Source organism: Perna viridis, chromosome 11, assembly GCF_037379345.1.
Source record: "Perna viridis isolate PV_CMFRI_1.1 ecotype Kerala chromosome 11, ASM3737934v1, whole genome shotgun sequence".
Lineage (NCBI taxonomy): Eukaryota > Metazoa > Mollusca > Bivalvia > Mytilida > Mytilidae > Perna > Perna viridis.
The window spans coordinates 39,539,752-39,566,088 of NC_142455.1; the positions used below are offsets into that span (position 1 = coordinate 39,539,752).

At 32.7% G+C, this 26,337-nt stretch overlaps 1 protein-coding gene across 1 annotated transcript; it reads right to left on the reverse strand.

Moving 5' to 3' along the window:
* Positions 1 to 4,466: 4,466 nt before the first annotated feature.
* Positions 4,467 to 26,337, reverse strand: LOC148604031 (uncharacterized). The gene is made up of 6 exons (XM_088551478.1): positions 26,322 to 26,337; positions 24,861 to 25,052; positions 23,565 to 23,819; positions 16,205 to 16,834; positions 8,557 to 8,599; positions 4,467 to 8,226 (listed from the first exon to the last, which is right to left on the reverse strand). The coding sequence occupies exons 1-6, from the start codon at positions 26,335 to 26,337 to the stop codon at positions 6,138 to 6,140; spliced, it is 3,225 nt and encodes a 1,074-aa protein (XP_088407604.1). The 3' UTR covers positions 4,467 to 6,137.

Below are 26,337 nucleotides of genomic sequence, written 5' to 3' on the forward strand. Positions count from 1 at the left end.
TTTATAGAGGAACTTCAACCGTTTAAATTGTTTACTTACCCCGCTAATACAAAAATTAATAAGAGAGTGAGTAGTTTTTATTCAATTTTGATTCCTTTTGAACAATATTTAAGAATAATTATGTACTACTTTTGGATCAGGTTAGCTATAAGGTCAGCCTTATAAGAGTGAAGAAATACGTCAGCAAGTAGAGGAGCACAATTTGTTCCAATTGGAATGCCGACCATTTGTTGAAAAACGCGTCCACCTTACTGGACAAATATGTTGTCGATCCAAAATTCAACCATTTTGAAAACATCTTCGGTATATTTTGGAAGATTGTTTCCTACAAAGTGTGAGGATTCTCTACCAAAGACTACACATTTGTATCTAGGGGCGCAGTCCTTCTTATAGTAACAGCCATTAATAATGTTTTGAGTCTGGATTTAAGCTTCTATGGGGGAAAAAATTAAAGGGTTGAAAGAAATCATAGGTTTTAATTCTATTGTATTCAGATAATAATCATGAATTGAGTGTATCCTTCTGCGCCATAAAAAAACTGATTTGTTTAACGTGTCATAGTTCTCCTTTCCTCTTTCGTCTACCCCGGACTTGACTTTTTGTGAACAAGTCGACGGGTGTTTCTAGAGTAGTAGATGACGCTTACCCTACTGGTGCACCTGGTCAATGCTCCCAGTTTCTAGTGGAGTCCGAGTTTGCCCATTTGCTTTTGTTACTTTGTATGTATGATTTTAGTAAGTTTATGTTCTTTGTTGTGTATGTTTGTTTTCCATGTCTGGTCTTTGTACCTTGATTACATTCTTTTGATTACCGCTATAACCTTGGTTCCCTTGATTACTCTTTAAGAAATGACCTTTGAAAGTGTCAAAAATCAATCCGTGTTTCAACCCTTCTGCGTTTTAGACCCTCCCTGAACATTTACATGTTTCAGACTAATAAGATATATTTTGGTTTTTAGACATATCAAGAGGTATCACAGCGCGAGCTACTATTCTCATTCGGACTATCTACCAAAGACGATGATCGTGATTTACCGTCTATATACTGGATTCCCTAAACTACACAAGAATCCACATAAACAGCGTTACATAGCTGGATTGGCAAAATGTACCATCAAACCTTTTTCAAAACTTTCAACTTCTATACTCACAACTGTCAAAAACGGTCTCCGGTTCTTACTCCTGTAGTGTTATTAATTCAATATGGATCATGAAATATTCGAAAGATCTTTTGGAGACCCTCAATTTAAGATTATTATCAAAAGATAAAAACATTAAAACCTATGATTTTTCAACACTGTATACTTTAATTCCCCATACTCAGTTCAAATCCCGACTCAAAAACATTATACATCGTTGTTTCTTCAAAAAAAAAAAAAATACAAATATTATTTCTTGGTAGTGATTCCTCATACTTTGCAAAAAATAATTCCAAATCATCTGCCAAAAATACAGAAGACGATGTTTTCAAAATGCTGGAATTTTGATCGACAACATTTTTTCCAGTGTAGTATACGCGTTTTTCAACAAACGGTCGGCATTTCAATGGGAACAAAATGTGCTCCTCTACTTGCTGACTTATTCCTTCACTCTTATGAGGCTGATATTACAGCTGCTCTGATGGACAGAACATCGTTTAACTAAATCATTAGATCACAGTTTTCACTAGATAGATGACGCATTATCGTTAAATAATCCTAGTTTCGGGGATTTGATACACCACCCCTCTACCCAAAAGAACTTGAGATAAAGGATACTACAGACACTGTGAAGTCAGCCTCATATCTTGAACTACACTTAAAGACCAATGGTAAAGGAAAACTATTGACCAAACTTTACAAAAAACGTGATGACCTTTCATTCAAAATTGTCAACTTTCCTTTCATCTGTGGCAACATCTCTTCAGCGCCTGAGTATGAGGTTTTCATATCACAACTCATATGTTTTGCCGAAGCTTGCCAAAAACTATGCAGACTGTTTGTATCGCGCTAGACTTCTTACCATTAGGCTTCTTGAACAGAGTTATATTGCTACAAGATTGAAGTCATCACTACAGACGTTTTATGATCGTATTCATGAACTGATGGATTGTTATGGTGTATCCATCTGCACCATGGAAACTGGACAACTCGACATAGAAAAGCAGAGGACGCTTACCCTACATGTGCACCTTGTTCATGCTCCAGTTTTCAGTGAAGACCAAGCTGCTCGTTTACTTTTGTTACTGTTACTTTTTATGTATTATTTTATTTACTTGATGATCTTTGTTGCTTTGTCTGTTTTCCATGCTTGGTCTTTGTCTCGATACATTCTTTTGATTCCTGTTAGAATCTTGGTCCCCTTGATTACTCTTTAGACATATTGTAATATATTGAATCCACTTGAACACCTGAAGTACTTTGTGCTTCCAAATATGATATATTTTTAAAAAAAAATGTTATTTTGATAAATTTCAATTCAGAAAAACTGTTCGCAATATCCTGTGTGCAGTAAAAATTGATATTTTTCAGAGTAAAAACACATGTTTTGGATTTTTTGACATACAAAAAGTTGAACTTAAAAATTACATTTTGTCCAAATATGACATGTTTGTACATATGTTTTTGTTTTGTTAACTGTCAAAAGAGAATAACAGTTTGCAATATTCAGTGCACAGTGAAAAATGAAATTTTTCAGGAAAAACAATAAACCCATATAATTTGGATTTTTATACATATTAAGAATTGTCTCGTCTACCTGAAGTACAAATATAGTATATTTTCACACACATTTGGAGACATTTTGTTGCTTTGACAATTTTAAATAATAATAAAAAATCTGCGCGCAATATCTTGTGTGCAGTGAAAATTTCATATTAAAAACACACATTTTGAATTTTTAGACAGGTTGAGTGTTATGGCATCTAATTTAAGTACTACATTTACCAAATATAATATGTTTCTATAACAATTTTGAGAAATTTTTGTTATTTTGATAACTTTGCATTGAGAAAAACTTTGTGAGGTACCCTGTGGTTAGAGAAAAAATGACATTTTCCGACTTGAACATATATTTTGGATCTTCAGACTTATTAAGAGTAATCACATCTAGCCGATGAGCTATTCTTTTAATGACAATTCTTACCTGAATCACAAATCATGTTTTGTTCAGCCAGTGAGCTAAGAACTATTGTTTGCAATGGAACATGAATAATACAAATTAGCATTTTTAAGGCTAAAACATGCACTATTCATTGTTTTGATTCAGAAGAAAAATGACCATATTTATTAATGGCATGTCTATTTATGATTGAACTTCGGGCATTCTATTTAATATGGAATTCAACTATTTTTAATAGTTTTTAGAGTTAACACTCTGATTTTATTCACTTGCCATGGATGGGCGGACAAAGTAATATTAAAAGAAGATATTTAACATGAAATTGGATGCATTACTATCTAAATAAATTCGCTTTCAACAAAAGTATGATTTTTTCCAAGGTTCATTTGCAAACAAAATATTGCATTATGTGAATTTAACCTTGTCAGAAAAAAAAGGTGATATCTTCTCTTCTGTTCATTTAGTGCAGGGCTTGCTCGGAAACATCTTCGTACTTTTGTACAGGGTGTATGTACAGATATGAAAGTGATTGCAATCTGTATACGATGTGCTAGATAAAATTGATAAAAACAGGTGCGACGTCTACTTCGTCTGTATAAGCCCTGACTTTAAGCATTCAAGGGCTTTAGTACGTGGGCTTAGATAACCCCCATGCAACCCCCACTCATCAACCAAAATATGATTTTCAGCTACCCTTATACCTCCCATTTACGAATCTTTTTATCGCCAACAAATACCTCGTTGAGGCAGAAATTCATTTTTTACGTTTTTTTATCCTTTGAGCTTCTACTTTATGCAAAACAAAGTAAATTGATATACTGAATTCTGAAAATTCCCCTTTTTACGATTTAATAGTAACTATAATCCCAAAAGGAAACTCTAAGCCTATAAATTGATCAGATATGTTGAGTACACCATTACCTTAATTATGAATACCCGAATGTTACAGTAACGGTGTGCTTTGAATGAGAAATCTGTTTGATACTAAGGCAAGTTTTACAGGTGTGAGGGTAATATTTTTAGCATTTTTTTTAAATTCTTTGTTGAAAATTAGTTTTTCTGGTTTATTTTGTAGAAAATAAGATCATTTACCGAATTATATCAAATTTGAGACGTTTTAGTTGAGCAATGACTTATTATGAGAATAGTCGAAATTATGCATTTTTTTGTACTTTTGATAAATTCTGACCACAAGTTTTCAAAAGAACCTCAGCTCAGAAGTATTAATTGTGATAATACTAAACAGAAAATACCAAATAAGCCATATTTTACTGAAACATAAATGCTATAGTGTTTTTGAGTGAAAAATATGTCTATGAAGCGATTTTGGTGGGGGTATGGGTACATTTGTTCCATTTAACTCTAAGATAAACCGCAACTTTCTTTATACCTTCATAAAGCTGACACATATGGCTACATGATGTTACAAATACAAAAATGCTTCAGTTTTTTTTTGGCGACAAAAGTATTCGTAAATGGAAGGTTAAAACCATATTTTGGTTGATAAATGTGTCTATCGGGGAGTAGGTGTACGGTGGACCGTCCCAACATATAGACTACTTGTGCCATGGGCATGTATTTAGGCAGCTGAATACATAGTCTAACGCTGTATGGCAATAATGGACATCTGTATATTTCAGTCTTGCAGAAATGTACGATTAATTGGATAGTGTTCCCTCTAGTGTTCAGGCTTGCTGGGTAAAATTTATTGTGCTGCAGGGATGTCCACCAAGATGTACACTATGCAGTACATAAGCACGAATTTGGTGTTGGTTCTTCGTTGCTGCAGAGTTTGCCATTCAATGTCTTCAATCATTTTGGTGGCACTATTAGTTGTTCTGTAGTCTCCATTGGATTTGACTTGATTATGAATCTGATTAGTGTTCGGTAATTTGTTGGCACCCTTATTGAAGACCCTCGCTTTGCTCCTTTGCACGTATTCTTTTCCCTGGATTACATTCATTTAATTACCGCTATAGCCTTGGTTCCCTTGATTACTCTTCCAGGTGGTTGGTACAAATCCTATACTGGGTTGGCATGTTCAAAGAGTAATCAAGGAACCAAGGTTATAGCGGTAATCAAAGAGTAATCAAGGGAACCAAAGTTATAGCGGTAATTAAAAGAATGTAATCTAGGGACAAAGACTATACATGGAAAACAGACATACACAACAAAGAACATAAAGGAACTAAAATCATACATACAAAAATAACAAAAGCAAGTGAGCAACTCGGATTCTATTAAAAACTGGGAGCATGGACCAGGTGCACTGGTAGGGTAAGCGTCCTCTGCTGTTCTAGAAACACCCGCCGAGTTGCTCATAAAAAGTCAATGTCCGGGGTAGACAAACGAGGAACGGAAAACTATGACTCGTTGAATAAATCAGTTTTCATGGAGGAGATGGATACACCATAACGATCCACGAGTTCATGATGACGACCATAAAACTTCTGTAGTGATGACTTCAATCTTGTAGCAACATAACCCTGTTCCAGAACCCTAATTGTTAGAGTTCTAGCGCGATGCAAAAAGTCTTTCGTAGTTTCGGCAAGCTCTGGCATAACGTATGAGTTGTGATATGAACACTCCATATGCAGGCGCTGAAGGGATGTTGCCACAGATGAAAGGAAAGTTGACAATTCTGAATGAAAAGTCATCACGTTTGGTCAATAGTTTTCCTTTACCATCGATTTCTAAGTGTAGGTCAAGATACGAGGCTGACTTCACACTGTCTGTAGTATCCTTTATCTGAAGTTCTTTGGGATAGATGCGATGTATCAAATACCCGAAATTAGGATTGCTGACAGACAATACTTGAAAGAAAAAAATCGAACTTAACATATTCTGAAACACGTTCTTGTATGCATTACTACAAGGATGATCGTTCACGTTTCTTTATTTTGCAACGATATCTATTGTCATATGATATAAAATATTATGGTACTGTATACACTTTGGTTAAATGTTTGCCAGACTTTTTCGATGATTTATCAGTAAATTAACATTTTTTTTACATTTCTTTTTATTTTATCCATATTTCTATTTTGAAACAAAATTGAAGGTTTTGTCCCATGCTCTTATAAACTCTAAATCATCTTCATCTATATAGAGTCTTTGGTACAAATCATCGTACAGACTCACTATATCGTTATAATCATTGGATGATAACAACTCTACCAGTTTACCACTCTGTTCGTAGAGAGGAGTTTCTGCATGAAAATCCCCCATGATGTTATGAACAGTTCTATTGTGAAATACGTAGGGAGGGGAAAAAGCAACTTTCAGTTCAATTTTATTGAAAAAGTATTCGGCAATATAGCTTCTCCATATATCAGTTACTCTTCCAGTGACACTTATTGGCAAAGCCATGTATTTAAAAGCTTTAGGAAACCATAATGTAGCTTGAGCATTGAAAGGAGCATACGTGTTTTGAGGAAGTACAAAAATTTTGTCAATATCAGGCTTAGCAGTAAAGTTAAATGGGTTAAATGTCAAACGATAAATTGCGTCAACATCTGCCTCACCGTTAGCTAGTGATTGAATTATCGCTAGGTTTGGCTTAGCAATTTGCACACATGCCTTCGGAAGGATATTGGGATTTTTCAGTAAATCTAAAGGAAATCCTCTTGGCCAAACACGGGTTTTTGTTACACTGAAATAGGGATATGGGTTTATCGGTACAGATGTACGTTTATCCTCACACGCGCTAAAATAATCTTTTATCCTTTGATATCCTTGTTTGCTTATAATGCCGAAATTATCATCATCAAAATCCCATATCAATTTCGCCTTGTTATGTATTGCAAACATATAACCGATATTTTTTCGTGCAAATGAGCTAAAAGGAATAGATTCCGCTAACATAGGATACAAATGCAACTGTTCATCAACCGAAAGATACTTAGTATTGAGTTTTTTTTCTGATCCTAAATTTGAAAAAAAATGTTTTTCTGAAGGTGTTTTGATATCAGCCACAATAACAAGACACCAATCTTCCAAACTTGAGACATATTTGATCGCTTCTGATGGGTTGAATATTGTTGTTACGACAGCCCAGTATGAACATCTGTGTAATGTATCGATTTGACGGGCTAATGTATTATTAACAAAGTCTGTGTAAACGGAAGAAACTCTCACTTTTTCTCCAGAAAAAACCTTTCCAGACACAGATACATCTCTTAACCTGTTTTCTTTTAATATTTCGTTGTTTTTGTGCATGGTCTTCATGAATGTGGTGATTTTAACCTTGTGAAATACTATATGATCTTTGCAATAATTAGGGGTAGCATATTTCATCCAATCTTTACTATCGGGTGGAATATTAATATGGTTAATTTTGACATTCTCTGTTTTCAAATCAATATCTTTAAATCTTTTTAACCAGTTTTGGAGTGAGGTTGATCCTAAATCTGTGCCCTTTAATGTTTTGCGATTGCATTTTGAAGACCGACATAAAGCCTGCTGAGCTATCCATTTGATAACATTTTTCCCAAGCACAACAAACATTTCGTCTATTGGTCCAGTTTTGTGCCATTTCCATCCGTAATACAAATTTTCAGACATCACTTTTTTCAACCTTTCAAAAACTTGAGGTACGCAAAGAAATACATCATCATCTATTCGTATTCCAAGTTCAGCTTCAGGATAGGTTTCATATATGTATTTCAATATGATGTACACTTTTTTACCATACTTGTTACGAGTTCCATGCTCTGGTACATTTAAATACAACATATCTTTATGAAATCGGTTCTCTTCTTCACTTTCGGTCGTGTTTGTATCTAGAAAAAAGTTATACACGATGCGGAACGGCAAACTCTTTCCCATTTTTTGCATCGTTTTTATCCATGTTTTTCTTTGAGAATCCCTCCTTTCACGAAATTCACCACTGCTTAATATTCCCATCACCACTAATGGACGTTTGTCCCATTTCGTGTCTAAACTGTGATCTTCCAGACATCTCAAGCTAACTGCATTTCTAGAACAATTAATTTGGCATTGATATACCCAGTATAAACATAGAACTGAAAAGAGTACCGGGAGATAAATTATTGGTGTTGAATATAGATTTTTAAGAACCATATCTACATCAATAAATCGAATTAATACACTGGACTCTGTCTTCTTTCTAAAAAATGCAATGAAAAATTATTTCCATGGCTTTTATGCAATAACTAACACAGTGGCAAGATGGTATAATAAGACTGTTTCAATTTATTTTTTTAAACAAATGAACTACTGCGTTACTATTTCTATAATGACTTATCGTAAAAATGACAGATGTAAGCATGGATGTACTGAATGGTAAAAACAAGTTGTGTATTAAATGGCTTCTCTTGATACAGGTATTGTTTAAAAGACACACTTTATTGAATTGGCACACTAAGAAAGCAATTTAAAGTTTAGGTAAAGAAATAAAGTCGAAAAAAATATTGTACAGATTTGGAGTTCATCATACCTGTAGCTGCGTTTGATGTGTATATCAACTCGTTTTGATAATCCTTTAAAAGTATATAATACAAAAACAAGTAAAATTAACCATGATGATATCCTTGAAACAAACATGCGATCATACGGATATAAGTTATATATTTAAAGTGCTTATTTCAAGATTAGAATGATTGTTGGCACAATATTTATAATGTTTTGATACAGATTTACAGTGACTATTGTTTTCTTTACAATTTACTCATTCACAGAAATTTAGCATTAGGACAACCATTCGTCACTTTATAACAAAAAACTTACACTTACAATCTATGCAGGTATAGACGTAATACTTGTCATACTTTAAAACAAAAGATGTAGTGAGTTAACTTGTTAATCTTTTGTGTTTGTAAGCCCTTGCACGTACATTTTGATAGTATTTTTCGTATACAGTATAATATTTATGAATTTTGTTTTGTTTTCTTTTATATTTTGTTTTGTAACAAAACAAAAAAAAACAAAACAAAACAGGAATAAATGAATAAATTGACTCATGAATGTAAGGCAAAAAGCAGGGTTAACAAACAAGTGTATGCATAGAACCAGAATTAAACATATATATTACAAAATCATCACACATTGCTTTGACAAAATAATTGCCTTGAAGGAAAAAGGAATAATCAAGGGAACCAAGGTTATAACGGTTATAAAAAAAAAATGTAATCCAGGGCCAAAGACCAGACATAGGAAACAGACATACACAACAAAGAACATAAAGTAACTAAAATCAAACATACATTTTACATAGTAGCAAAAACTTGAATGAGGAACTTCAAAGAGGGATTTGAAGGAAAGACATACAACCTACCCTGTCAGAGCTACTTTTTACAAGTTTATGCTATTCTAAACATTATTAAAAAAACTGTTGTTGAATTACAAAATAAAACAAAAATCCAAAAATCGGCGATCCACAAAATTTTGAAAAATAAGTATAATGATACTTGCTTTCGCATATGCTTGAAACAAAATGAGGCAGATCGTACTAAGGTCAATACAAGTGTTTATCATTTTTCAAGTTACATTTGATAAAATTAAATATGGAACTATTTCTGCAGCATCAACTATACTTGCGTTCAAAAATGCATTCATGATTGCATCCCCCATTACCCCATACCCAATTCCCCATTTATTTCGGTAATTTTCTCAAAAATGACATCTTTCTGCAATTTGTGTGAGTGTGAACAGTTTTGATTTCAATAATGGTAAATTATTATTGTTTAAAATGTATATTAAAAGGCAATATTAGTAAACTGGTTAGGGGTGGCGACACTCATTTTTCAATTCAAAATTTGAAAGTTTTGCAAAGTCTATGTATGCAATCTATTTGTATATACCTAACAGTCTAAACCTATTGTATGGAATGTTAAAATTGTCAATATAAGTATAATGTTGATGGCTATGATGCATATATTTCAGACCAAATTCCTAAAAAATGAGATGTTTTTGTAAATTAAATGGGTGCAAACACTAGAAACTTCCATAATGGTCTTAAATTATTTTTTAAAATGTAAAAATTGTCAAAATAAGCATCATTTATGTGGCTGCAACACATTTTTGTTAGTCAAATTCCTCAAAACTGACATATTTCTGCAAATTGTTTGAGTGCGAACAGTTTTAATTTCAATATTGGTTCAATAGTATTAAAAAATTTAAAAAATGGCAATATGTGAGTCAAGTTGGTTGTTGCAACACTCATATTTCAATCCAAAATCTTAAAAATGACATATTTTTGCTAGATGTATGTGTACAAACATTTTTTATATACCCATCAGTCTAAAACTATTTTATAAAATGTTAAAATAAGTATTATAATGATGACTGTGATACATATATTTCTGACCAAATTCTTTAAAATGTTATTTTTTGCAAATTTCATGAGTGCGAACACTTGAAATTTCCTAAACGGTCTAAAACAATTATGAAGAATTTAAAAAAATTTCAAAATAAGCATCATAATTGTGGCTGTGAAACATTTATTTCAGTTCATTTTCTCAAAAACTGACATTTTTTGGAAATTGTATGAGTGCGAAAAGTTTTATATTCAATAATGGTCAAATATTATTGTTTTAAATATAAAAATGGCAATGTATGTATCTGGTTGGTGGTTGCGACTCTCATATTTCAATCCAAAATCTTGAAAATGACATATTTTTGCTAGATGTATGTGTACTTTTTTTACACTTTTTTATATACCTGTCAGTCTAAAACTATTGTACAAAATGTTAACATTGTCAATATAAGTATTATGTTGATGGCTGTGATACTTATATTTCACACCAAGTTCTTAAAAGTAAGATTTTTTTGCAAATTAAATGATTGCAAACACTAGATATTTCCTTAATGGTCTAATATTATTATTTAAGATGTAAACAATTGTTAAAAGAGCATCATATATGTGACTTTGATACATTTATTTCAGTTCATTTTCCCAAAACTGCCATATTTTTGCAAATTGTATGAGTGCGAACAGTTCAAATTTCAATAATGGTTCATTATTGTTGTTTAGATATAAAAACAAATTGCTATATGAATATCAAAAATCTCCAAAATGACATATTTTTGCAAAGTGTATGTATGTAAACACCTTTTATATACCTAACAGTCAAAAACTATTGTATAAAACATTAAAATTGTCAATAGAAGTATTATGTTGATGGCTGTGATACATATATTTCAGTAAAGCATCTTAAACATGAGATGTTTTTGTAAATTGAATAAATGTGAACCCTTGCTGAAACTTCCTTAATGGTCTATAATAATTATTAAGGATGTAAAAATTGTCAAATTGAGCATCGTATGTAGGGCTGTGCCACATTTATTTCAGTCATTTTTTTAAAAAATGACATGTTTCTGCAAATGGTATGAGTGCAAAAAGATTTAACTTCAACTTTTTTCTCTAAAATATAAAAAATGATAAAAGTAGTATCCGGTTGGTTGTTGAGACACTCATATATCAATACAAGGTCTTCAAAATGAGATATTTGAAAAAGTGTAAACACTTGAAATTTCCTTAATGGTCCAAAATAATTGTTTGAAATGTAAAAATTGACACAATGATCATCATATGTGTGGCTGTCAAAGATGGCAATATTAGAATCCGGTTCGTGTTTGCCACACTTATCATATATGTCAGACAATTGAAAGGGAATCAACGTTTTCAGCTTAAAAAATGGTCTTGTTTTTATTGTTCAATATGTTCAATATAGTAATATTAAAATCACGCAAGTGTCTGTGACAAAATTATGTCAGTCTAAATTTCCAAAAATGACGTATGTTTCGAAATCGTATGAACGGGAAGATTCTACAAATAAACAAAACATTTTCTCTTTCAATTGCTGTGACAATCATAGATTTATGATAGGTACGTTGCTTATGGAAAAATTAAGGTTAAACATTTTTTTTTTCGATTGACCAATTCCAATAAAATGGGAAGTTTATTCCAAACAGGCACTGTAAAGTTTTCATATCACTACCCAAACATTGCCAGAGCTTACCGTAACTACGCAGACTTCATACAATTAAACTTCTGGAACAGGTATTTGTTGGTACAAGATTGAAGTCTGATGATTCCCTTGATTACTCTTTCAAATACGTCGTTATTTGAAAGCTGTTTTGGTTTATGTAGTTTTACAAATTTCTTATTTGTGTCTGTTTTCTACTGAATTACATCAATTTCCCGCTAGAAACTAGGTTCCCCTGATTACTGTCTTATTAGTGGAGTCCGAGTTACTCATTTGCTTTTGTTACTTTGTATTTATGATTTTAGTTACTGTATGTTCTTTGTTGAATATGTTTGTTTCCATGTCGGGTCTTTGTCCCTGGATTACATTCTTTTAATTACTGCTATAACCTTGGTTCCCTTGATTACTCTTACATACGCTACATATACTGCTGTTATTGAAGAAAATAAACACTATAATAGTAATGATTCATTTCCAGTTTTAGAGAGTAGCAATCACACTGGAGATAGATTATTCACTAATAGACCATATTTCTCTCTGAAAATATTTAATTTATCTTTTAAATGGTATACATATTCAATAAGTATCAATTTCTCATTAGAGAACTTAAAAAGGAAGGAAATGTGGGACAAACCAGACAAAAAATGTGCTAAAATAGGGGTATAGTTGTAAGTAATGGGTAAATTTTATCTAGACACTTTTGTTGTATGTCAAAACAACTTTTTTGTCCAAAACAATAATGTTTACAATGTTTACGTACATCGAATTTTTTTGCCCCGGCAGGTGTTTTGTCCCCTTCTGGACTGAAATTCTACACATAGTAATAGAATGCTACCAATCAACATTTTTGTTATAAACTTCATGTTGTACAACAACATTACTATTTTAGATTTTTTCAGATAGTTCTTGTTGACCAATGATATGTCAAATAAATTTAAAAACTAAAGTTTCTTTTCACAAACAATCTAGCATATGGTACAAAATTGATCTTTTTTTTTTCATTTTTTTATGCCTGCGCCAACGTAGACTCACAAGTCTTCTTGGAATTCTGGCCATCTGTACTTATGTGAGCAGGTTTTTTTCGGACAGTTGCCATAATCATATTACTACAATGGATAGTTATCATGGTATTTTAAATGACACTCTTCTGCCTTTCCTGTACACAACATATCCTAATGAACATCGTTTCATGCAGGTATTATTTTTTTAGAGTCTTAAGTAAAGGAAACACTGCTAATGTATAATTCAACATTTACCAATATACAAATTACATGTATGAAATTTGGAAGGCCTACAAACTAGTGTTGATAATGGGAAAAGGGGGAAGTTGGTATTACTTTACTTGAAAAGAAGTAAAAGCATTGAACATAAAACTAACCCATATAATAACCATTTGTTCACGTGACTAAGTAATGAGGTCTCTCAAGACACATTTGACTGTACATGTATTAGTGTAATAGCATTTATACCAACGTGCTTGCAAATTTGAAAGAGTTGTTAAAATCTGTATATATTAATGATGACCAATTGATAGACATAGATTCCAAATTTGAATTAGTCAGCCGACCAATACAAGGAAATTTGAGAAATATGTATTTCAATTTTGGCACATCACAGAGAGTACAGTTGCAGTTCATTCTTTAAAATGTAAACTAAATGCACTGTCCTAATTCAAGGTATTACTTTATATATATACATATATTTATATGTGGTTTAAATTAAGATTTTTTTTGTGATTTAAACTTGCTAAGTTATGTATTTTTTTTTATTTCTTTTATGATAAAGGCACAAAGCATGGCAGTCGCTCAACAAAATTGTTAATGCAAAATAACCACTGGCCCATCCTTTTTGGAAGTCCAGACCTTAATCCAATTGAGAGTGTGTGTATTAAATCATTTTAAAGGGAGGAAAAAGTAACCAAGAACACAAAAAGAACTTATTGATGGGATAAAATAATTTTGGGAGCGTTTGACCCCTTAATACATTGACCATGATTTAAAGTAGTACCTGCTGTTATTGAGGAAAAGGGAGCAGCTTCAGGATACTGATGATTCATGACACTTTTCTTTTCGGTGGTATTAATTTGGAAATTTAAACATTGTGCAATCAAATAACAACTTTTTCATGTATGTATAAATACGCATAATAATAACCCCTCCCCCACCAAAGAAAAAAAACAGACTTGCATAACGAAGAACATAAAGTAACTAAAATCATACTAAAGGTTGGAGTAAAGGGTTTGAATTTCAAGATGTCAAATTTCCCATAGACTGCCAAATAATCTGTTGGTATTCAAATTTCTTAAGTAATCAATTTTATAATTAGGTTCTGTATTAGGGCTGTAACTTAGTACACGATGTAAGGTGGTACGGGACAGTTCATTTAGATGTTAATATGTAGGATAGAGGATCAAATTAATGATGCATGTCACATGCATTCTGAGACGTTGTATAATATTGATTTGTTGTGACATGCATCATTAATTTGATCCTCTATCCTACATAATAACACCTAGATGAACTGTCCCGTACTACCATACATTGTGTACTAAGTTACAGCCCTAGATTAATCCTACGATGAGGACTGACCCGGCCAGCGAAAGCTATATTTTATATAGCCTAGCTGGCCGAGTGGTCTAGGGCGCTGAACTCAGTGCAGGCGGTGTTGCCATAGATGTCCCAGCCGGACTCGAAGTCGTATACCGCTGTGACATCAACGGCAACACCGCCTGCACAATCAAGGATTTATAAAAATATAGCTTTCGGTGGCCGGGTCATTTCTCCCCGTAGGATTAATCTAGGGCTGCAACTTAGTACTTGATGTATGGTAGTACAGGACAGCTCATCTAAGTGTTGTTGTGCAACAGCATGCCTCCGATTAAATTGAACAGACTATCAACTTATCTTATGCAAAGGGTTGTAAAAATTATTGTATTAAAAGGGAAGACTTTTGTAGGCATCAGTACCATATTAGAAAATTCAGATGGAGTTGTGGTATCTTTCGTAGCTATGAAAATTGAACGGTAGTAACAACGTAAATGGGACCATAAATGACCCACATGAGGCATCCAGGCAAAAGTTGTTGAATGTTGACCTTTTGGCGTATATTGATGAGTTTATTAATAATGATAAGGAAATGTCAGCCCAGAAACTGACTAAGGAAATGACCGCTTTAACTTAAATGTCATTTTTTCCACTGTTTGATTTGTATTTAGATAATACAGAACGTGTGAATTCGAAACGTTATGACGAGGTGATTATTTTTTGACGATAGTAAAAATCCCGTTTCCTTGTGGCTATGTATATAAAGCTTATGAAGTATACATTACACAGTTGATTGGTTCCTCTTGAGCTTGTATGATCAGCCTGTGTTAAAAGATACTGTTCGATCTTTACGTATTTGATATATCTCACATTTCGGTTTACTTTTGCCAATACATGTAATAGTTTAATAAAAGTCTATCGGCGGAATTCAAAATTACAGCAATTTGACAAATTACACCAGAAACTGTAATATTTTTAATGTTATCCAATTATGGGTAACGATTCATTGGTGCATCACGACCCATTTATTGATCACAATTCCTGAATTTTTTATTTCATTCCTAATTCATTCATAATCAGTTAATGTATTTCCTAGGTAATAAAATTTGTTCTTTCTCATGTGACAAAGTTTTGCTTTCGATATTTTTACTTCCAAGCAAAAATCATTTACTATGAGATTTACTTGCCATAGAGGGTTAAGAAATTCAAACAAATTTGGTAAAATCGGATGACCTCAAAAATATCAAAACATTGTATGGACTAATATAGTTATAAGATGTTCAGTTGGAACTGAAAGGAGTATTGGGGTACTAGAAAGTGATAACTGAGAAGGCTATGCAATTAAAGAGCTGTAAGTTAAATATTGACAACTTTGTAGACCAATAAAACCCTAAACCAACAATAATACATCTTCTTTTACATGTCTAACTGATTAACTTCAGCAAATACAAATTTTAGAAAGTATATAAATTATTGTAGAGTAGTTTAACGGCGTCCTCTAATCATTATGAATTAATATCTTAAAGTTTCTTTTAATCGATTAAACAATATTTCCCTATACAAAATTTCATTGGCATTTCTTTTATCAGCGGATAACATACATCTTGACACTCACTTAATGGACAAATTAGTTGTTCTTTTACAGAATCTTCCCACGCTTTTCCTGGAGTTTTGAGCCAAGAAAGCTTTGAATCAGAATTCGCATCATCAACGACAACAAAATGTTTTCTTGCCGCTAAATACTTCATGTTTTCCATATCTTTTTTTGGAACATCACCTACATGACCACCGTCGATCGATATCAAGTTACATTTTACGTCAGGCTTTGTGCGACTAAATTCTACAACAGTAGTTCTCGAGTCCCCACGAATAACACTAAGTTTAACACTAGGAAAGGTCCTTTTAATGAATTCAATGCCTATTTCACAATGTTTGTTCTGACAAAGGTCGAAGGAAATGATATCAATAACTCCATTGAAAAGAATCGCCCACATTAAAGCAGAATGTCCTTCATGAAATCCAGTCTCACAGATTCGAGAAATTGACGCTTTATTGTCTTGTACAAGATAAAAGTACTTTCTTATTTGTGGAATTTTTATGAAGTGAGTTCCGTTTTGTTGAAATAAGTCTCCCTCATAGTGCCCCTTCCCATATGCTTTTGATAGATTTAACATCAATTTTCCCCATTTCTTCAGCCAATCATCGAATGAATCGAAAGCATTTCTGTCTATAGAAGGCCTTTGATCTGTAAAATTTACATCAAACGACTTATTTAAAACTTCTTGATTAAGATACCTGGCTTTGAAATAGAAACCAAGTATGGATAGCATGGTAAAAATAGCCACTGAAGTCCGTCCCTTCCTGAAATGCATTATTTCAAAGCAATAAGATTTATGTCTTAATACATGCATTTATGTATGTCAGTATTTATGAAATTCATTAAGATGAATATGGAAATCTGTCGCGGCATCATTTTGTTTTAAATCACAATGGTGTCACTATAAAGATTAAACGCGATTCAAATGAGACAATCGATGCAACACGACGTTGTAATACGTATGTTTTATTACAGAATTAATTTCTATCAGCGTTACATATTCCTCATGTTGCTTATCTTTTACACTTTGCGTTTTTTACGCGTAATTGAATTTCATGAAGCTATCAAAGAATGAATAGGTTTATCTTTTGTAAAAAATGCATGTGTGACTTTTAGAAGTAGAGTACGTAATTTACCGTTAATTTGGATTTGAGTTCATTCGTCTAGTCAGGAAACTGTATGAACTCTGACGTCCAGATTTCATTTACTTCAAAATTGCAAATACATCGAGTGCAATACATACTGAACATGGCATGTTGACTCCAATTTAGATTGTTTTGTCACTAAAACAGTACTCATTTATTAAGTACTGTTTTGTTGCATAAGACTGAACTATTCCTTAAATACGACCGTTGAGTTTGACAATTCAGGCATATTATAGTAAAGTCATGGATAGAGGCAGTGCAAAGCGAAAAACGGTTAAGATGTGATAGCCATTGATCGTTATTGAATACGCTACGACTATGTTGATTTGTGCATATCTGAAATCATGGTAGTGCACATTTCTCGAAAGACGTTCAAAACAATAATGGAATGACTAAGAATGATCGTAGTTTAAACATAGAACATCAATGCCGTGTTATTCGCTTGAAAAAAAGTCAAAATAGGATAATTCTGAATTAGTTTTGCTCTAAAGTTAGCTACTCTATTATGTAAATCATCTGAACGACAGACAAAGACCGAAGCAATGCTTAAAATCAAAACGCGGACCAAGTGATAGAGACAAAATTAAGATTTAAATGTCTGTAGCTTTAATTTTGTTTTTAGAATAACGTTGATAATTGTATTTATTTCAGAGACATTTAATTTCAGTAGCGTTAATTCTTTTATTTTTTAACTGTCAGTTCATTGTATCTTTGTGATTATCTCAAGTTTTAACATTTAGAGCAAATTTCTACCACTTTCTGCGGATGGGGTAATCGTAATATGTAATCGTAATCGATTGTAATTGATTACATTTTTCAGAGTAATCGATAATAATCTGTAATCGACCAACTTTTCGATCACATGTAACCGTAATTTAATCGATTACAGCAAAAAATATAATGTAATCATCGATTACTTTAGAAAAATAGTTTGACAAAATAGCACTTTATTTCAGTGCATTGGATGCATTCTTCAGGTTATGTTTTTTTACAGGTACAGATAAAATACCATGTATAAAATGGCTTGAGAGTTCTGAAATCATTTGATTAGATTTGTTGTTCTCTTATAGTCCCTTATGTCAACAAGATTTCCTTACAAAGTAACCTTATTTCCAGCTTTTGAAACAAATGGCCTTTATGTTCAAAATAAAAATATCAAAAGCTGAATGAATATCCCAACTACATTAAAATAAAAATGTTAATTGTATTGAAATTCCTTAATGCATAATTTCTCAATAAGAGTACTTTTTATTTGTCATTCTAGTCCAGACTTTGTTTTCTTTCTTTACTTTAGGGTGTTTCTGGTGCAATATTAAACTTACGACCTTTGTTCACTCACTTACAATAATGAGCATTGTTGTTTGGTAAAGTATATTTAGTGGTGATTTTGGAAGACATAGTGGCTTTTTGTCATGTCTTGGAGAGAATATTATGAAATTCCACCAGATTTTCCTTCTGAACGAACTGTTTAAGTTACATGCAAAAACTGTCATGTGCTCATATCTGGGAATGCCCAAACAACATCATTTTTTTCAACTCACATTAAGGTATGTTACCTAATTTTTAAAACTTCATAATTTTAAAATAAAGTTTGATTCTCTATATAGATTCTCTATGTGAGAAGATGTGGTATGAGTGTCAATGAGATTTTATTATTTAATTTGAATATTTTTTGGAGATTTATTTTACAAAAAGTTTTAAAAATTGTCAAAACAAAGAAATAATTCAAACCATATAATGTACTTGAAATATTAACAGAAAGAAAGAATATCGTTTGACTAGATCCTTCAATCTCAGTTCCCGCTATATAGATGACGTATTATCTTTAAACAATCCTAATTTCGGGGATTTGATACATCGCATCTACCCAAAAGAACTTGAGATAAAGGATACTACAAACACTGTGAAGTCAACCTCATATCTTGACCTACACTTTCCTTTCATCTGTGGCAACATCCCTTCGGCTCCTGCGTATGGAGTGTTCATATCACAAATCATACGTTATGTCAGAGCATGCCGAAACTACGCAGACTTTTGTATCGCGCTAGAACTCTAACAAATAGACTTCTGGAACAGAGTTATGTTGCTACAAGAGTGAAGTGATCACTACAGAAGTTTTATGGCCGTTATCATGAACTCGTGGATCGTTATGGTGTATCCAACATGAAAACTGATTTATTCAACGGGTCATAGTTTTCCTTCCCTCGTTTGTCTACCCCAGACTTGACTTTTTATGAGCAACTCGGCGGGTGTTTCTAGAAAAGCAGAGGACGCTTACCCTACCGGTGCACCTGTTCCATGCTCCCAGTTTTTAGTGGAGTCCGAGTTGCTAATTTACTTTTGTTACTTTGTATGTATGATTTTAGTTACTTTATGTTCTTTGTTGTATATGTCTGTTTTCCATGTCTGGTCTTTTTCCCTGGATTACATTCTTTTGATTACCGCTATAACCTTGGTTCCCTTGATTACTCTTATAAACAAAAAAGTACAAAATATGGTCAAAATGACCCAAAACAAAAAGAAGTGACTAATGCCTTGGGCCATGTAATATCAGGCACCTTATCACCGATCTTTCTAGTGGAAAACCCATTTTTCAGGAGTTTTGTAATATTTTGGATCCTCGATATGAACTTCCCTTTAGAAAACATTTATCAACAAAACGCTTGGAAACAGTTTATTTAAAGGTTCTTATTGGCAGCCAGCAATGTTGGACCCGACCATAAGAATTCGTCATTTTTCTGGTGATCCTGCAAAACTTGAAGTCAATCAATACTTGATGGAGCCATGCATTGAAAATAACCCATTAGAGTTTTTGGGAATCAAGGAAAATAATTATCCAATACTAGCATCAATGGCTAAGAGATTCCTTGCAATACCGGGCTCTTCTGCACCAGTTGGATAACTATTTGATATTGCCGGCAAAATCTTTTGTCCTGACAGATGTCGCTTGAGTGATAATACTTTCCACAAACTGATAATGATTAAATGCATTTCTGACTTCTGACTTTAAAGCTTTAAATGACGCTAATGTGATTTTTGTTACTTTTTGTTATTTTCCACTATAAATATGTTAGACAGCAATATTGTTGTAACTTTTTCATAGTTATTTCTTTTTATTTTGTAGAATGTAGTTGACTGTAATCGAAAAGTAATTTAATAACTTTTGATAAAATGATCGATTGTAATCGATCATAAACAAAAATCAAAGTAATCGATCACACCAAAATCCTTCATGTAATCGATTATTCGATTACATTTGACAGTAATTATGCCCATTCCTATTTTGCGTCCTTAAGGATATTGGAAAGTGTAGTAGTTGTAATGCTACGTTACAGCGGGTTACGTAACTAACGAGCATTATAACCGGTTTGTCTTATCAACAGTATAACGATTCCTATCAATTCTTAAACTTTATATTTGCACCATAACATACATATGCGTGTTTGAGTAAATTTCATTGTAATCCATTGAGTCATTTAACCATGATGTTTGTTTATCGGATTGGAATCCCGTGAAGCACTACGAAAACATTCGTCTAACCCCATTTGATATATGATTCATACATATAAAATGCTGTGTTGATATGTTATGGGTATGTGTATATGTTATCGCCCTAAAGCAATGAAAACAATTTTTCGGGTTTGATTTTTGTGCAGCAATTCTTTTTCTATGGTAGCAAATTACCGTTTAACTAAAAATACGAAAAAAATGAAAGTTGTATAAAGTTGAAGTAGTGTTACAATTTTCATATTTTTGTCTGCAAATATATATAAGCCAGTAGATCTGCTCTTCAGATTTCCAAAACATGTTTTGGCTTGAAGAAAAAGAAATGTATAGTGAAAAAACGAGTAAAATAACATAGGTCCCCTAAATCTTATTTTTCTGCCACTTTTTAGTGACTCCAAATGTCATATCTATCAAAGTGATCGATTTGATTTTTCAGATACTTGTACTTCATAGATCGAACCCATCTATATATCATTTTAAAGGTGAATATCTTGGCAAGCAGAAAAGAGTTTTTTTGTAGAAACCAGCGCCTTAATGGCTTGACTAGGTCTAATTAAAACTACCTATCCAAAGGGCTTAAAAAGGGGGTAATTTTATTTCGATTATGCATTCAATAAATTTTATATTTTCTATACACCTTATTGAAAAGCGCTGTTAAATGTATACCAAGTCTTTGCTTTATGTTTTCGAAACTCAAAACACTTTTTTACATATGAAAAAACTCAATATACAATAAAATGGTGAATAAATGAAAGTTGGTACTCATATCAGATTATTTTGACAATACTAACTGAACGATAAAAGTGAAAATATTTGTTTTTACGAGGCTTATCCGTTAAACAATATTAACTTAATAATTTTCCTATATTGTACAAAACATTAATCGCTCATATCAGTTTTGAGAATGAAAAAAGGTTGAAAAATGACTTCAATACACGTAAGAGAAGAAAACTATAAAACTGCGCATGCACAATCGATTTTTAAAAAAAATCAATTTACTAGCTATAAAAATTAAGAACACTCTAATATGAAGCATAGAAATCGAAAGACTTTTCATTTTTATGGTCAATCACTATTTATGATCCCTACCACCCTGAAGACGTATAGCCATTTACCGCAACAAATATTTTTCTTAAGGGTTAGAGTGTTATATAAATAAAAATGTCTGTATTTCCAGACCTAAAGTTTGATATCATACATATATACGTCAGAACATTGCAAAAACAAAAGTTCGAGCTTTTTTTAACTTTTAAACTTATAATCTTGAATTTGCCATATGGTTAATTGAATACGTCAAAAAAGTTAATAAATCACGACAAATTGAAAGTTTACTGTGGGGATGATAGTTGAAAATGGATAAAAACCCTATTAAAGAAAAAATTGGTTTAATATATATATTCGCCCTTGGCTTTTTGGGCGAATACGATATTTGCCGACGTTAGTAGAATTTGTCTGGTCTGAAATGTTGATTAAGTTATATAGTGTCATTTTTTGCTGGTCAGTCGATTGGTCAGTTGTATTTTAAGTTTAATTTGATAAAAAAAATTCTCCCGATCAAATTTCGCACTTATTATATAATACTCAAGTGAAAAAAAGATGTTTTGAAACATGGATACTTTGGGGGAACCAGGAAAAGAGGTTCATTTTTAGGGTAAGTGTAACACATTATCAACAGCAGCATTTTCGTTGAGATTTTACCACCATTTCAATTAAGAAAGACACTTATTCAAAGAATTGAAGAGCAAAATTTTCTCATGAAAAATTCTACGATTATTTGGGACTTGAATGTTCCACAACAGAACCTCGAAAGATAGCCACACCCGTATATGCGTTTTTTTTCTGACTGTTATCCGAACACAAGTCATTCCAAACAGGTAACCATCCTTTTGCTATAAGGAATTTATCGAACCATTTCATAATTGATGATAATTAAGACCCGAGACGATTTGAATGTGTAATGGCAGTACAGGCAGGTGGTCAAGTCAAGTAAACCTTATTTAAAGTCGATAAATCAAACAGGAAATATAAGCTCTGTACAACTTTTGAAATCGCCATAGTGTAATTTTTGCTGACTTACAAAATGTACACTGCTCTCGCAGATTCATCAGGGGTAAGACCTCACTTTTCTACATTCAAATCAAGGACGTTCATTTTAAAAACATTTCAGGTCATTTTGTATTGGTCTGAATTTCCTCTGACACTGCAACCCTCTTCTTTTTTATTTGGATATAGATATGTCAGGTTGGGGTCAGAATGATGTGCCATACAAAACGTTGGAGATTCAGGGGTACCGCGGAGTACCGCCCTTCAACTACTTGTATTTGTAACAACTTTCAAGTTGAAATTGTGCATGTCACATCTACCTAGTTGGATCATTTTCCTGTATGCTGATACCAAATTTGCTACAAAAATTACATTTTTTACTGAAGTTTTGATCATTTTCCATAAGAGACCCTGTTTTGTTGACATTTAAAATGTTTTAAGATTTTTGAACCGTAATAGAGAGCATGTTACTTTTGGAATGGAAGGGTAGTGCACCGGATAAACTGTATGAGAAATCTTTGATTTAACTCTTTTAAAATTTCCTCCAAATTGCTTAGTACATACAGCAAGTTCAGAATTGCACCTTTCAGTTAAGTCTGTTGCAAAGTTATTCAGTAGCTTTTGGCGTTGCTTTTGTGTCCGTGTCGGCATCATTTTTAGGAGACTTTTGTCGTTTTTCACACTTTTCCGCATATTTTCCGACAAATGCCTGGTATCAATGAAATGCTGAGGCTCAGTCTTTGATTTTTCCTCCTCATACAAATCAACTGCAGCTCTGTAAGCTGAACTGTCTGGGTCAGTAACTAAATAGTCTACTTCTATGTTGTCTTTTAAAAGGTCTTCAAGGCACTCCCTGGCCAATGCATATTCATCACCAATGCTCTTCACAATTGGAATATTAGCACTGCATTCATCAGTACATTCAGACTGGAGTTGGCCTGAGTCAAAATCAACATCTAGTGAAGAATGCTCTGAACAGAGCTTTTTTTTTTGTCAACCAAATTAACAATATTATGGTTTTTTTTTTGGTTAAATATTCAGCTGATGTATACAAAACCTGATTAGCTGGTTGGAACGGTGTGCGTCCAATTCCTGAGTAGGGTCTGTTCCTGTACATGCCATCCATTTAAACACTAATACATCTTGGATTTTTCTTTCCTCGGAGGCGGTTTTTTTCAACTAGTTCTTCCCTTCTTCTTTTCGTGTCTTTTTTTACAACTTCTTCAATGTTTTTATATACTTTATTTGTCCTTCTTTCAGGCTAGAGGCTGCTGGAGTTGAGATATTGCCACTTAGAAAGATTTTGCGCAAGCTTGTAGGACCAATTGGAGTCTGACTCAGGCCAACTAGTACACCAGTTGTTAGTTTTGAGGGTTTTCTACCCGGTCTGCCGGTTTCAAGTTCCTAATACTGTGTATACATCTTCGAAAAGTTTTTACACGATGCGCAAATAAGTCGAAATCTTGATGAGAAACCTCTTTTTTCTTCTTTGTCCAAATCGTATAGTAAAATACCATCACAGTCTGGTCTTTTCATCATATGCTCTCTAAATGCGCAATTCCACATGTTTTCTGACTTGTAAAGGCACAGCACTCTGTGGGAATCAGAATTCAACCTGAAAATTAGAAAAGAAACCATATTTAATGTCCTACTAACACTATAGTTATTTCTATATTCAAATGCAATTTACAGTTATCTCCCCCTTAATTTTAATATTTTTTTTAATGGAGCATTTATGTACATTGGGCTGATATCTAGTTGATTTTTTCCTACTTTATAACTTAAATAAAGGTTAATTACTATACAAAGTGCAAGAATTTGTGTTCTTGGAAATAAATTTGCAAGTTTTAAGGAAAAGAACATCCTAAATAGTTTGAAAATTGTGCACATATGGCATATATATATATTTTTTTTTAAATCTACATTAATACACTGTTTGATTGTAAGTTAATTGCATTATTTATTATGACATGTCCTACCTTTTTGTTTTTTAGCTTCTTTCTTAGATTTCTTTGCAACAGGAACAGATTTAGATTTTGGTCGCAGTAACTTGGCTGCACGACTAGACCGCTCTGCCTTCTCCTCAGGATCAGTGTATGGATCTTTAACAACCAATTCATGAGTTTTCCTTGTAAGTCTAATGTATTTAGGTGTTTCTAAGTCACTTTTCACTGTTGAAAGTTTAGTCCTTGCTTTGTTGTGAGGAAAATTTCCAGATTTAAATGTGTATTTATTTCCTTTTTGGAATACTCACATTTTATGAATTTGAAATGTTGACTGTTAATTTAGCTTTGATAAGTGTTGGTGTGCTCTGATGCAAGTTTATTTTAATTAACAATTAAAAATTACGTGATAAAGTTAGAAAGTGCATCTTCATTTCACTTAATTTAGAAAGTTTTAAGGAAAATTTCCAACTTTTTTCCATTTTTTTGTATTTTTACTATTAGAAGGGTAGATCCTACCCTTAATAAATTTAGATTTCAACATGCATGAAAGAAGTATTGCTTAAAGTATTGGAAAACATAAGTCATAATAATTTCTAAGTTATTTTCATAAGAAATTTTTACATTTTTAATTTTTTATTTTTGCTTTCTGTGGAAAGTTTTCAGCACTGGCCGCAAACTCGCACTCCAACCTAAAAAGGGAATATCTCGACTAAACTTTAACGGATTTTCACCTAACGTGGTTTCTGTACTTGTGATAAGATGTGCTTTATAAATGCAAATTTGAGTACTGATTCTTAACTGCTTCATGTTTTCTATAGGATACAAATGCGCAATTATTTGTTTACATTCTACCGGGAACTTTTTTACCCCAACATGGTACTGAATACTGTAAACAAGGTGGTACCTGATTGGTTGGATATGGCTTGAAATTTATTTTCATTTCAAAGCTTACCCATTTATGATTGATTTTATTTTGGTAATAATTAATAAAATGTTATAGGGTTGAAATGATTTCTCATAAATGAAATCTAGGTGCTTCATTTTTTTCCAGTGTATTTTGTGCTGAATTTTCAAGAGTCCATAACAACTGAAATTTAGGTCAACTTTTGCCGCATGACCATATACATTTTTTTTGTGCAAATAAAAAGTATGCTTTTCTAGTTTTAGGAAATGAAACCCATTTTCTGGTAATTTGTGTGGTTTTCTTGAAATTAATTTTCAAACTACATAGGTACCCTATGGAAAATGCATTACGAATAATTGCGCTCTTGTATCCTGTTACATTTCTCGATGGATGGTGGGAATATTTTACACATATCATGTGACATAAACAAAATTCAGACCCAGCTGACAGCTGCAAATAAGACAATGATTGCCTTTCCTATCTTAGAAAAACTGTGCTTTGATTTGGATAATACATTTGGAATTATATTTTTTCCAAGACGGGGTAGGTTCTTGACAACAGCAACAGTGGAACAACGGAGATACACGTACCTGTACATACATCCAT